This window comes from Prosopis cineraria, unplaced genomic scaffold (assembly GCF_029017545.1).
Source record: "Prosopis cineraria cultivar Desert tree isolate PC_DT_omini unplaced genomic scaffold, ASM2901754v1 PC8, whole genome shotgun sequence".
Lineage (NCBI taxonomy): Eukaryota > Viridiplantae > Streptophyta > Magnoliopsida > Fabales > Fabaceae > Prosopis > Prosopis cineraria.
Window position 1 is genome coordinate 5576882 of NW_026555339.1, and position 14960 is coordinate 5591841.

Here is a 14960-nt window from a genome sequence, read left to right on the forward strand (position 1 = left end):
CCTGTATTTTGAACAGAACAAAGCTAATAGAAAAGAATTTGCATTATAGTCCAGAAAAAAGTATATATTTAATGGGATCAAAGTTGAAATCTTATTAATTTTTTTGATGGAGTTGATAAGTTTTTAAAATTTTTCTTAGTTTCAATTAAACATATTGAAAATGATTTATAAATAACATTACACAGAACACTATAACTATCAATGTCCAAGAAAGTATAGTATTTACAATATAATCCATTTTAAAATCATAAATCATTTCTTCTTGGCCATCACCGGAGACATTACCCCTTGATTTACCTTCAATATATTAGCTAACGTGCGTTTCTCTAACATATGCTTTTCGCCAGCTCAAGTAAAATAACCCCCCCCCTCTCCCGCTCACTCTCGCGCGCGCGCGCTAATAATATTACTTAAAAAGATAATGCAATAGATATTGATGTGGTTTAATTTTTTTATAATGATTTTATTGTATTCAAGAGACTGCCTTCAAGTATGTTTAACAATTAGCAATTTAACAAATTTGACCCAAGTCCCAGTTGATCTCTTATTGATGGAGGAGACGAGGGTTTGTGATTCCCTCTGAACAATGAGCAAAAGTGCAAAACCATCCAACTTTATTACAAATCCTTGGGACTCTCTCTCCCGTTGTATGCACAATCACATGAAGACCCAACAAATAAACTCAACAAGGGGAAAATTTGAGTGCAAACAATAATGCAACAAAAAATAATGAAATAATAGTAAGCGTAAAGTTATGTGACATTCAATTTTATTTCCCTACAAGGCTGCTACTTCTCTTGCCTCGAGAAAATGTTGTTACAAGCCCTTATGGTTTTCCCCTGTGTTTAATTAAAATAGGTGAATGATCTTCTTCTTCCTAGCACTTGGGAAGATCGCTTGGAGGTGGAAGCAGAGACTCGTCTGGTCCTTTACCATTGTCCACCACAAATGCCATCTTCAATCCCCAGCTTGTGTGAATTTCAAGATGGCAATGCATGAACCACACCCCTGTCAATTCAATCAATCAAGCATCAGTAAGCGAAATTGTTACTTAAATAATCTTCGAACTTGATGTTTAAACTTGTGGCATGAGAGAAATGTTACCGGGATTATCAGCTTTGAACCTAATGGCGGTCCACCCACCGGCTGGAACACCAATTGTGTTCCTCTCCACAGGGTCGATGAGGTTGAATTTTTTCGGATCTTTCTTGGGATTGAAATTTCCAGTTCCTCTGCCAACCACAAAAAAATTGAAGCCATGAAGATGAATTGGATGATTTTCAGGTGCTATCATTCCCGTATCCTGCAACACCAGCTCAACTGTTGAGTTGTAAGAAAGCCTGTAAAGCCTCGTTCCTATGGTGGAGGCGAAGTTCGTTGGCTGTGTCCCCGTGAAATTGAACATCACCGGAGGCTTCGCGGGGAAATCATCAGTGAAAACCCCGCTAATGTTGAAGAAATGTGCCTGAAGTAGAGAAATCTCGGGCATCACGAAGGAAACGTTGTTGAAATCGGCAACCACGCGACTTCCATTTACGCAAGTAGGACAAGGGTTAATTCCGAGGCCGACGGTGAAGAACAAGGAATGGTCGATCTTCAAGGGGACTCGTGCAGGGTAAGTGTTTGAGTTCAGGCTTCTGAGAGAATCAGTGAACTTTGTGGCTACTGGTGTTGCGTTTTTGGGAGGAAGGGAAGTGAGGGTGGTGATGGTGGAACTAACGGTGCCTGAGTAGTGTAATGTGGCTATAGCTGTTCTATTGTCTACTAGGATAGGAGCGTCCATAAAAGGAGATGCTGCAACCAAGTACTTTCCTGTGGCTCTGTTGGTTGATAGAAGGACATTTGTGGTCTGGCCTGGTGCTATAACTATGATGTCTGTTTTGAAAGGTTTTGTGTAGGCCGCATCTACCTCAACAACTGTGAGTTGGTGGCCTGCAATCTTAAAGAAGAGCTCTTCATTTAGTGCAGCGTTGATGATCCGCAACAAGTAAGTTTTTCCTTGTTCAACTTGAAAATTAAATCCTGCTCGCAAAGGAAAGATGATAATAAGTCTCATGGTCATAGGCTTCATGCAGCCACCCAAGTTACAAAAAATTTGTTACCAAAGATAAGTAAATCAAATAAACTGAGCAGAAGTATGAGGCCACATTTTCCTTAGAGAAACTAGTCTGGAACGAGTTAACGGGTTTTTGTTTGGGACTAATTTGATTTAATTTTATAGATAGAGCCTATTGAAGGGTAAGGTAAATGCTTTTACCTCGTGAAGCACAGCCTTGGACAGGACCTGGGTGGCCATTGATGGTGTGAGCATCAGAGACATTAGGGGCTAACCCAGACTTCATAGCTTCATTGATAACAGCTTCTGTATCTGATTTCCACCATTCACCTAACCCAAATTAAAGTAAAATGAGATTTATGAGGTGCGATTTTCATCTCATTCGAGTATTTACAAATTAGACTGCTGAGCAGGGGAAAACAAAGGAAAAGGTGGTAGAACTAACCCAACAAGATAATTTGTTCCATGTGAGGTCTGGGAAAAGGGTAAGGAACCCCAAGCTTGGGCATGATGACTAAGGCTCCATGGACAGTGGCCCTGAGCCAGAGGATGTGTGCGTGCCAAAATAGGGTACCTCTTGGCCTGTGAGAGTGAAGTTGTACATGTAGACCTGGCCCGGTTGAATTGGGCACTGGGTTATATATGCTGGCCCATCAGCCCAACCTGTTCTCAGCTGTCTAACACCATGCCTGAAATTAAAAAAAAATAAAATCTTGAAAATTCTTATTTTTAGAAGTAGATTTGATTTATAAAATGTAATCCAAATCAATCATGAAGATCTTGATGAGATCTATATACAAGCATGTTGGCATGTATCTATTTGTACTTGGTTTCGTGTGAAAAGATTCTGTAGACAGCATTAATCTATTTTTTTTAATTCATTATCAGACAATTTAAATAAAAATATCGAAAGATTGATGTTAGTTGTTAAATCAGTAATTTGAGTGAGTACCCACCAGTGGATGCTGACGTTGTATTTGACGTGGTTGACCACCTTAACCAGAACAGTGTCATCTTCCCTAGCATAGATGGTGGGACCTGGGTACTGTCCGTTGACGGTTACTATGGGCTTGGTTGAACACAATCTCGTTGCGTTCTTCATCACCACCTGTATAAAAAATATTAAAATTCACCAAACTTGAGTGCCTTGCTCAACTATATCACGCTTTGCTGTTTGATAAAGCCTTGCTGAGTCATATTTTGTAGCATTAGGCCCTTGCTTCGTTGCGTGGTTGAACTAATGGGTTGAAAATGTATTAAAAGGGCGAATGATTACGTAAATTGTTTTTGGCCAGCAGAAAAAATATTGGAGTCGGCTTTGCTTCTCCCAACCTTCGCTCCACTGCAGCACCTCTTACCATATTATCAGACATGAATAGTTCATATTTAATATTTTAATTTTAATTTTATATTTATTAAAATAAAATATTTATAAAAGTTATATTTTTTTTAATAAATTTGATTACCAATCTAGGCAATTTACATGTGTATTAGGAAAATAAAAACTCATAAAAAATTTAATATTAAATATGCACTATTCATAATATATTTGAATGGTCAATTTATAAAAATTATAAAATTTTTAATATTAAATTAAACTGTTTAGATTAAATTTGTATTGTCTAAATTGATAATAAATAAATTTATTAATTTTTTTTAATAATTTTTATTTCCCTAATGCAAATGTAAACTTTCCAGATTTGTGATCAAATTTATCAAATTTTTTTATAACTTTTATAAATATTTTATTTTAATAAATATAAAATAAAAATAAAAATAAAAATATTAAATTTAGATCGTTCAAATTAATCTACTCCCTAGGTGGAAGGAACTGCAGCGGAGCAAAGGTTGAGAAGAGCAAAGCTGACTCCAAGAAAAATCGTATGTTGTACGGGCAATTTTTCAGTATCTGAAATCTATTGGCACACTTAATCCGATACTATCATCACCTGTAAGATTAATTTAGCTGTTCTTAGGTACATGTCTAGATGTCTTAAACTCTTATTTAACATGAAACATTGGCTAGCTAAAAGAAATAATGAATATTATTTATGAGTAAGCTTTTCCTGTGGGTCTGTTTAAAAAAAGCGAGTCATTTGAGTGGGAATATTCACGTATTAGAAACTGACCATGATTGGGAAAAGAGATGGTCTTAAAGTAAATTGCATGAAAATGATTCAATCAAATCAATATGTGGACATTTACTAATATGCTTAGCTTTCGCTTATTCGCTTGTAAGAACTGCAGAATGTTATCGAGATACAATATCAATAGAAAAGGACGCTCATTCGCTTTCATAATTAGTGGCTTTTCAATCTTAATTACAGATCATTTGTCAAAACAATGACTACTTGAAATAACAATATTGCATGCCCAAATATTTGAAGTTGAGACATAATTTAAAACACCCTGATCTTTGCAACTTAGAAAGATGTCAGTTGAGGCACAGCCAGAGTTTACTCATCCAACTGAACTCTGAACTCTAATTCCAGTTAATGTCCATGCAATCAATTAATCTAATCAAAATATATTGAAATGGGGGCATTCTGTTTAATCTCGACGGATATAAAAAAATATGAAGTTCATTTTGATTCCTTTTATTGCTCTCATTTTTTTTCTCTACTTTCATTATGATTGCATGCATATAAAAACTGCATTATAATGCACTTACGTTGAACTTGTAATGCCTAATTCTGGCCTCCGCAGATAGAGGAAGCAAGCATGCTGCAGCTAGCAGAATGACTCGAATCCACATTGCCGCCACACTCATTTGTTCAGTTGTCTGTGTTTGTGTTTCTTCTGCGTGCACACAGAACCACAGATGCCTCTGTTTTCTTTGGATGGCTGCTATGAAATGGAACTCATCTTATATAAAGAGGTTCGTACACTCACTGCTGCAATGTCCTTTTAACCAGTTGGTTGGAGGAATACTAATTCAGACGTAAGGTCTATAATATACAAATCCCAACAAAGAAAAGGAATTAAAAAAAAAAAAGATAAAAAATGAACTGAGATGAAAAATGAAAAGCTGGCTAGGAACTTCTGTTATTTTCTTGTGTATTACATAAAGTAGTTATCCATCAAACTAAGAAATCTTTCGAAGCTAAGCTAGTTGAGTTTCTGGTGATGCCCCTCTTTTCCTTTAATTTTTCTACATAACTAGGTGGTCTGATGCTGGGTTTGGTCCAACCATATTGGGTAAAGTACAACAATCCCATCTAAAATATAATACCCATTGGTGGAATGGAATGGATATACTGAATTCTGCCTGATGATCAAGTGAAGATGTGACATAAATAGAACAATTAATAATACAATCGCCTCTCCAATCATAGAAAAGTAACTTCTAGTTTGTCATTGCTATTCCCAGTTGGTACAAACCTAATTTTGCACAAAGTAACAACTTTTGAAAAATATTAACACATATAACTCTTTTATGTTTCAATATTGAAATTGTAACAGTATTGGTATACTTATCAGATATAACATGAAGGAATTGGTACATGCAATTCGTTGGTTAGGATATGATGAGGAATGGTGAAGTTGTAATAATAACATCTTCAACTTGAAATGGTAAAAAAGAAAAAAGGAGTAGAATGAAATTTATGACTTGCGCCATTGTGGTCCAAGGAGAGAAATATGTCAGTGGTTTTGGCGTTCAAGAAAGGCAAAAAAGGGGTGGTGGGATATAGTAGGTGAAATGTAACAAGCACTATAGGGATTGTTAGTCCAACAAAAGTTTATTTATTGGTGAAGAATGGCTTTCAGGGATAGTTGGTTGATATTAGATTCAACATATCAACATAAACAAATGTATTCCCCAGAGCTAGAGATTTCGATCGAGGACTGGTTGCTTACCATTCCATCTCAAATAAATTATTCAAACTCGCATGTTGACCGCATTCCCACCGATTAGTTATTTAACACCTTGTGTAACACATTTTCTTCTAGGCCCCATCTACCCTGCCGCCTTCCCAAGATATTAAATAACTTATAAATAAATAAAATAATATTCAATCTACCACTTTAAATTAAAAACAAGTATTTACACTTATCAGAACAAATATGGTCAATGCTCAATAATAACATATAGAAATCATATATCTTAAAAGTTCTACTATAATTACGTTCCACTTTATAAGCTCATAAATGTTTTCCTTTTTCACTTTATTTATCATGTAATTGTTATATATTGGAGTGCTTCTTAATTAACTCTCACGTAGTTACATCATTTTTCCATTTGCTCTTCAACATATTCGTTGTTTTAAATTGGAATTTATAGTTGCGTGCATTTAATCCATTTTAAAGTATAATTAAATCAATTTTGTTGGCACACACTGATTTATGTAATTATTTCTTGACATGATGACATGTAAATCCACGTGGTACTTATTCATTGTTGATTTTTTTTTAATAAAGATGAATAAATTAAATATAAAATAGTTAGTGGATCGTAATCAATCTGCCTGGTTGCGTCCGTGGAGAAAAGTTGTGTGAGCAAACTTGACATGTCGTCAGTACTTTTTAGGCAATATTTTTAAAATCGTATGTATTATTAATATGATTAAGTCATGAATTGAAGTTCATTGATACGGTAAGTCATGATTCGAAGTTGATTGGTTCAACTGTGGCAGTGATTAGATAAATATTTTTTTTTAATTTTATATATCATATAGACAATTGAAGAAATTATTATCTGTAAGTGTTTTTAACACAATACTCAAATTTTAACACAAGTTAATTCTTCCCGTTCATTTATAATCACTCATGAAATTCAAAGCAATCAATTAATAATCTATCAGTATAGTATTTATTAAGTAATTAAGTAAATTGATAGCTATTTATGATTGTATGGACAAGGATAATATACACAAGAAATTGGCCGAAAAAAATATATTTAAGAAAAAAGTTTGGACTGGTTTGAATTCCTTAATCTGATCAGTCTTTCAGTTGCCCTCTTATTTTTCAGTTCTTAACTGTTTTTTAATTGATTTTATAGAGTTCCGGATGGATGATTCTGGTTCTGATTCACCAATTTTTAATGGTTGGTTTTGATTTTGATTATGATAATGTTGCTTTCATGATATACTTAATTAACTATATATATACTTGTGTGTGTGTGGGTGTATGTGTTTGGATATATCTGTATATGTATGTTTGTGTTTAATAACTTTAAATTGACCCCTTCAGAGATAGTTTGATACGTGATGAGTTGGTATGATTTCATTTTAACATCTTACAATTCGTTCAGAGGCTTGTATTTGAGTAACGTGAGATTTAAAATGTGATCTGTCTGGTATACCCTGGCTTTATTCTGCTAACTTATGGACCACAAATGGCACGTCCATGTCGCGTCTCCTCAAATATTTTAAGTTGGTCCCTTTTTTTTTTATCTTTCACGAATTTTAATTTGCAAAATTGCCCTAGTTTTTCAGTAAACGTAAGATGTGTATTCAGTCACTGGTGGAAAGTATGGGAATCGTTAGAACTCCGAGTTTTCATATCTTTTAAAGTTTTTACGAAAATTCTTTCCTTCTCTTTGTTATTTATTTATTTCTTGTGATCAAATTCTCTCCTCCTTTTGCATGGAACTTGGTTTAATTTGAGGCTTTTGTTTTGTTTTTATTAGAAATACGGCCTTGCACATCACACGAAACGGGAAAATGGAATTGCATTGTCCGTTACTCATAAATTTTGCTTTTCCCTCTAAATTTTATAGAAATATAGGTATAGATATGAAACTTTTTTCTTTCTAATAATAATTTCTGGAGAATCATGGCCTTGTCTAATAATTTAAAAAAAAATTAAAAATAAAGGAGAGGAGCTTCAAGGCATCCATGATAACATCATTGGTAATAATTTACAGTCCTATATAATGGAAGTTTGGATTACTTTAAATAAGTGGTGTTAATATTTTCATATTTCCTAAGGCACCAGGCGATTTTAAAAAAAGGAGCTTCATCTAGGTGGAGCTTACTTCACCTTTAAATGATTCGAAGCTATGGAGATGGAGTTTTTGGAGGCTAAAATTCAATCATCTCAATTGGGATGAAGTACGTGTGTGTGACATGCACTTTTCCCCGTTTCCTTCAATGGCAAGTCACCAATGTTTAAACCTCAACTACTCAAGCTGTTTCGTTGGCCCAAACCACCAAAAAAAAAAAAAAATTGAGGCCGTTTTTTATGCATACAAACTTAATGCTGTTTGAAAGCAAACTATTGAACCAAATGGTATTTGCTAGATTATATTTTACTCTTTTTTAAAGTCATCATCATCAACGTCGATTATATTTTTCTGAACGCGTCAATACATTATTATATTTAATTTACTGGTTCGTGAACATATATAATAAGATTACTTATTTAGACTGTTAGACGACGATATACCATTAGAACAAGCAAACAACTTCAATTGATATCAACTTTTATTTGGATCTGCTTGACGAAGTGGCCCCTCTTATTCAGATATTGTCTCAGTTCCACATGGAGTATGGACCCTTCTGACATGTTCACAGAATCACAATCACCACATCTAATATATTCTTTGGACCAAAAACTTCAAACATTAACAAATATGTTCACACGGATGCACATTATCGGATGTCCCTAACAGAGTTTCAAAGTGAGTTTGCATGTACTCTCTTCTCTTCGATTATGTGACACTTTTTAAAAGTAATTTTTTTTAAAATATAAAATATATTATAATAATTAAATCATTTTTTAATTAATGTACAAATATTTAAAATAGTTATATTATCATTTAAATTTAAAAGTAAAAATAAAAATACCTTTCATTTTTTTATAATATCAAGAAAAAAAAGCTTCTGTTAATAAATGTAAAATAGTTGAAAGTGTCATGGAGGGAATATTATTTTAGTTGAGTTCATCTTGTGTTTTTCTTTTCTTAATCAAAAGTATACTTTGTCAACAGTAGTCAATAGATACTAATGTTTCTCTAGATATCAAAAGCAAATGATAAACTTTTTCTAGCTATATTTATTTATTTTTAATTAGAAATCAAACATTTAACCATTTATCTAAAAGATAAAAGCCTGCACTATTTTTGTCAATCTAAATTAGTAAATTTGTTCATCTTTGTATGTCTCGCTTGTTGGTTTCATGTTAATTAGTATCTTTTACTTGTGGCATGATAATTTGTCTATTTCAAAATTGCATCTTTGACAAATTTTGCCTCAATATATTTTGGTGCAAATTCTCTGGCATCTGAACGAGAATACGATGAACGAAAAAGGACATGGCAGATGAGAGCTGAATTCATATACTATCATGATTTTAACTTAATTTAACATGTTTGTCTTGCACATTTGTCTTTTGACTTAAATCAAGCATATTGCAAAAAACTAACAATTTATTATAAATAGCTTTATATTATTACAAATAAATGGACAAGCAGATAGAAAACAGGGAGCCGAAATTTACTAAGAAATCGTCTGCATCAGAATGTGTACACAAATTAAACTTCGAAAATGGAAAACCTATTAAAATTGTTGGTTGTCATTAATTAGAATTGTTATATCCGTCCCTGTTCTTCAAACACCGATAAACCCAACGTCACGCATTTGCATCTATGACAAATGATCATAAGCTATTTTATTGCAATGATGTTCAATCTAGTATTTTTTTTTTTGGCCAAAGTTCAATCTAGTGTTCAAACCCCTAATATTTATTTTTTTTAAAAAATTACGATAATGGGTATATCCAGATCTTATTTAAACCTTTTTTTTTTCAAACAATTGAATTACTTTGAGAATATTGTCAGCTACATGAATGCAATATATTCAAGATTTTATTTTTGAAATGTTTTTCAGAAACTATCAAACATTAATGAACAAAAATATATTCCTATTTACTCTCACAAATTACGATAATGGTGTTTTTGTTTGTTTGAAATGTACATGTTACTATGTATAAATATCATTGAGCTCCACGTCCATACCACACCCTCCTTGTCTCAAGATTTGAACTGTCATCCCCTGATAACCGACTAACTCAGAATAAGAATTTGCTCTTGGGCATCTCAAATAGTGGTGGTGGATGACCTTTTATTTCTTCGGCAAATTCACAGAAGGTTAGGTTCATGTGCAAACGAATTTTTATCTTTCTACTCTCGATTCCAATATTTGCTTGCTTTTTAATTACCTTTTCTAAGTCAACAGAACTTATATTTCACTTAAAGCAACTGTTATAATTACTGCTATTTATGTATATAACTTCATCTGAGTAATCGATATTCTGTGCGTGACTATATATAATATATCTCTCTGTTGATTTTTATCTATGTTAACAAGATTCTGCATCTGAATTGTCTCTTTTCAGTTGTTTACTTTACTGATCTCTTTATCCATTTTTTTTCTTTTTTCTTTTGGCTTGAAATGATCAAATATTTGTGACTAGGAATTATAATGAAAAAATATTTAGGACACAAATTTATATATACCGGTTCTCAATAAATTCTTTTTACAAGCCGACAGCACATCGTTGATTTTCTTCCTCAAATATATCAGTATATGACGTCCATAAGTGAATTGATCCTGATAACTAAAATATGACAACTGGAATGTTCTATATTTCTTTATTTCTAGTTTCATTAATCTTCTACCCAATACATCAGAACATATAGTTAATTCTTCAGAGGAGTCCAACAGCGATTTCCAGTACATTTATTTATGGAGTGGATCTTAATTAATTTCTTTGAGATTATGTGTTTTGTCCATGCAGTTCAAGTAAAATAAGTTTCCCACGAGAGAGTGATACATTGTTGGCGCATATGCTGAAGTAAGAACTATGCATTCGAAGTTTCACAGAAAGGAATCTCATCAAAGAAATTAAAAACAGAACTAGAAGAAAATGTTGAGAGAGAAAAATGAAAAGTGGCAAAGTTATTGATAATAACATCGGTTTCTGAGTTGAAGAAAAACATAAATTCTTCCTCATTCTTTTTACCCCATAAAGAAACTTCATTATATATAGAACACTAATAATTCTCCATCACTCCTCGTGACTTCTACTTTGATTGCCTTTTTTTTTTTCGCGTTTTAATATATTTCAGCGTTACTTTAATGGTTGCAAGTGAACACGTACACCCGATGAACTGAGAATGATCTTCTGAAGCTGCAGATTCTGAAGTGCAATGGCAGAGAATGATCTTCTGATGAAAGAAAAAGAAAGGGAGGACGGATCAGATTACACCAAAGATGGAACGGTAGATTTTCATGGAAATCCAGCTAACAAGAATCAAACTGGAACCTGGAGGGCCTGCCCCTTCATTTTAGGTAAGACCATGCATGATTGATAAGTCTTCTCTTACTTCATAGTCTCATGCATGTCTAATGATTAGGGAACGAATGTTGTGAGAGATTGGCATATTACGGAATGGGGACAAATCTGGTGCTGTATTTCAAGCACAGATTAGGGCAGAAGGGGGCTACAGCGTCCAAGAACGTGGCAGATTGGAGTGGAACTTGCTACCTCACTCCCTTGATTGGAGCTTTTCTTGCTGATGCCTATCTTGGCAGATATTGGACTATTGCCTCCTTCTCCATCATCTATGTCATTGTGAGTATACTCTTCTTCTTTGGTCCATGCTTGGCTCTTCAAAACTTGATCTTTTACAAAATGGAACATTAACTTCAAACTAGGTTTTGCGGAAACAAATTGGGTTTTGCAAACTGGTACCCAAACACTCCATTAGATGAAACTCATTTTAAGACCTTCCTAGCTGTAAAAGTTTTAGTATAATGTGTTGGAAAACCCAGTAGATCTAAAAGCTGGTTCAAGTCCAGCCCGAGGACACCATTTTTAAGAGTTATTCCGCCTGACACTAAATAATTAAAAGAACTTAGGAGAGGAAGAGGATAAGAGCTAGAAGCTCTCGGGGAACTCTAGCATGCAATATGCCACACAAGCTTTTATAAGTAGATTACTACTGGGCAGCCATAAAGCCAATTAAAGATGACAGTTTAATGGTGGTTTAAAGCAATTAAAAGTGGTTAAGGAAGAAATAAATCCGGCTAATCAAAATTCATAAATAGATAATTATGGAGTCTAGAAAATATGTTTAGTGTCCAATACTGTGATACAAGTCCATTCCTCCTCTTGGCCTGTTCTCTTGTTCAAGTTCTCATCTTAATATATATGCATACAATTAAGGCTTCTTCAAATTTGAGTGAGATTTTCTTTGACATACACAAACACAAAAACTTCAACTTAATATGTGGATGATGAATCTTGACTTACAGGGAATGACTCTTTTGACACTATCTGCATCAATCCCTGGCATAAAACCCACCTGCAATGAAGAGTTGAAGAACTGCCGAGCCACCATGACGCAGAACGCGGTGGCGTTTCTTGCCCTCTACCTCATTGCTCTCGGCACCGGCGGCATCAAGCCCTGCGTTTCGTCCTTCGGCGCCGACCAGTTTGATGATGCAGACGACGCCGAGAAGGAGAAGAAGGGTTCCTTCTTTAACTGGTTCTACTTCTCCATCAACATCGGTGCTCTCATCGCCGCTTCTGTTCTGGTGTGGATTCAGGACAACGTCGGGTGGGGATTGGGGTTCGGCATTCCCGCGGCGGCAATGGCCATTGCTGTGGTTTTCTTCTTTTCCGGCACAAGGTTATATCGGCACCAGAAGCCTGGTGGGAGCCCTCTTACACGCATATTTCAGGTGATTGTGGCGTCCATGAGAAAACATAAGGTTGAGGTTCCAGACGATAAACGTCTTCTGTACGAGATTGAGGCTGAGACAGAGTCTGCCGTTCTCGGAAGCCGCAAACTTGACCGCACTTCAGGGTTAAGGTGGCCACCAGTATATGTATATAATCCTGAAAAAGTTTGACAAGATAACAATAATAATTAAATATTTTATTGTATTTGTATGGCACAGATTCTTGGATAAAGCAGCGGTGGTGGAATACTCCGACGACGGGAAAGGCACGGTGAACCCCTGGAGACTCTGCACCGTAACCCAAGTGGAAGAGCTAAAGGCCATTATTCGTCTCCTTCCTGTGTGGGCCACCGGGATCATCTTCGCCACCGTGTACGGCCAAATGAGCAACTACTTCGTCCTGCAAGGCGAGACCATGGACACACGATTCGGCAACTCGTCGTTTAAAATCCCTCCGGCGTCTCTCTCCATCTTCGACACTCTCAGTGTCCTCTTCTGGGTCCCCGTCTACGACCGCCTCATCGTGCCGTTGGCCTCCAAACTCACCGGCAACAGACGAGGCCTCACTCAGCTCCAGCGAATGGGCATTGGCCTCTTCATCTCCATCTTCTCCGTTCTCTTCGCCGGCGTTCTTGAGCTAGTCAGACTCAGGATCGTGCAGAAGCATAACTACTACGAGATGAAAGAGATGATTCCGATTTCCATATTCTGGCAGGTCCCTCAGTACTTCATTATTGGGTGTGCCGAGGTTTTCACGTTTATTGGACAATTAGAGTTTTTCTACGAGCAAGCTCCTGATGCTATGAGAAGTGTGTGTTCTGCTCTTTCACTTCTCACAGTCGCACTTGGACAGTACGTGAGCTCGCTGCTTGTCACCATTGTTACCAAAATTACTACCAAAAATGGAAGCCCAGGGTGGTTGCCTGATAATCTCAATTATGGGAAGCTTCACTATTTCTTCTGGCTTTTATCTGTGTTGAGTGTGCTGAATTTTCTGGCTTTCCTTGTGGTGGCTAAGTTGTATAAATACAAAAGAACCCTTGGAACACTTCGCTGAAAGCCAGCTGGTTCGCCTCATGCAGTATCGTACGAGGGCAGTGTGATTAATACTCAAATCAAATATGACATTACAAATCCATGTCGTATCCTGCTGTACACACACACACACACATGAATGTATCCCTTTTATTATCATCACAGTCTCGTAATCAGGATCGAATTCTTGGGTAGTTTCAACCTAGTATAGAACGAATTGTAGGCAGGAGACTACATCGGAGAAAGTTTCGTTCATTTTTTTCAGTATCGTTGTTTTACACCTTGTGGCTTATATACTTCGCTACAATACTATGAGCTTGTTTGGATTAACTTCGTAGGATTACATTTTATATAAACTAGAGTTTGACAAATTAAAACTTATTTGGATGATATAATTAAAAAAACAAGTTTCAATATATAATAATTAAAAAAAGATGGGCTGGTAGGAAAAAAAAAATAGTACATGAGTGGCGTGCCTCCCTCACACACACATTTATATTAGTATGCAATTTGATAAATTTAAGAAAAAATATTAAAATTATAATTATAAAAATAAAATAATTAATGTATTAATATAGAAAATATTTTTAAATTACAGATACTAAAAATGTTAGATTTATAAATAATAAAAATATCAAATTTTAAAAGGAAATGTGAAAGGATAAATACTCCCTCCATTAAAAAATATAAGGTATTTTTAACCGAATCTCACCCCCCAATAAAATAGTTACTTACTTTTAAATTAATTTTATCTTTTTATATTTATCCATATTAAACATCCTACAATAAATATAAAGTCATTATTAATAGGGGTATTTTTTAAAAAAAGGCAATGATTACACCTCAAAAGATTAAAAGTGCCTTACATTTTTTAACATTCAATTTCTTAAAAAATATCTTACATTTTTTAAGCAGAGAGAATAGATTATTTGATAAATTTAAAATGCATTAAATGGTGCTAATGTATAGATTTGAAAGTAAGTAATGTAAGGGCTTTACAATCTACCTTTTGACCCAATTGTATTTGAGAAAGAAAAGCTTATTTAGCGACTACTCTTACCCAAACATATTTTTTTTACTCCTAACTAACTTTTAAATATACAAACTATATTTTTTTTTTAACCATCATATATTTAAGCCAACTAAATGGAATATCAAACAACTACTATGTTACGTTGTGG

The 14960-nt window shown here is 34.7% G+C and overlaps 1 protein-coding gene and 1 pseudogene across 2 annotated transcripts; one reads left to right on the top strand and one right to left on the bottom strand.

The window, feature by feature from the left end:
* Positions 1-595: 595 nt before the first annotated feature.
* LOC129317808 (laccase-4-like) lies at positions 596-4920 on the bottom strand (annotated as a pseudogene).
* Positions 4921-10029: 5109 nt separating this feature from the next.
* LOC129319065 (protein NRT1/ PTR FAMILY 8.1-like) lies at positions 10030-14062 on the top strand. 2 transcript variants are annotated; one of them, XM_054964096.1, is made up of 5 exons: positions 10030-10145; positions 11195-11349; positions 11415-11632; positions 12316-12875; positions 12964-14062. In XM_054964096.1, exons 2-5 carry the CDS (start codon positions 11208-11210, stop codon positions 13799-13801), a joined length of 1758 nt encoding a protein of 585 aa, XP_054820071.1. In that variant the 5' UTR covers positions 10030-10145; positions 11195-11207; the 3' UTR covers positions 13802-14062. The 2 variants fall into 2 exon arrangements, with proteins under 2 accessions (XP_054820071.1, XP_054820073.1); XM_054964098.1 differs by lacking the exon at positions 10030-10145 and having other exon boundaries at positions 11193-11349.
* Positions 14063-14960: the final 898 nt, after the last annotated feature.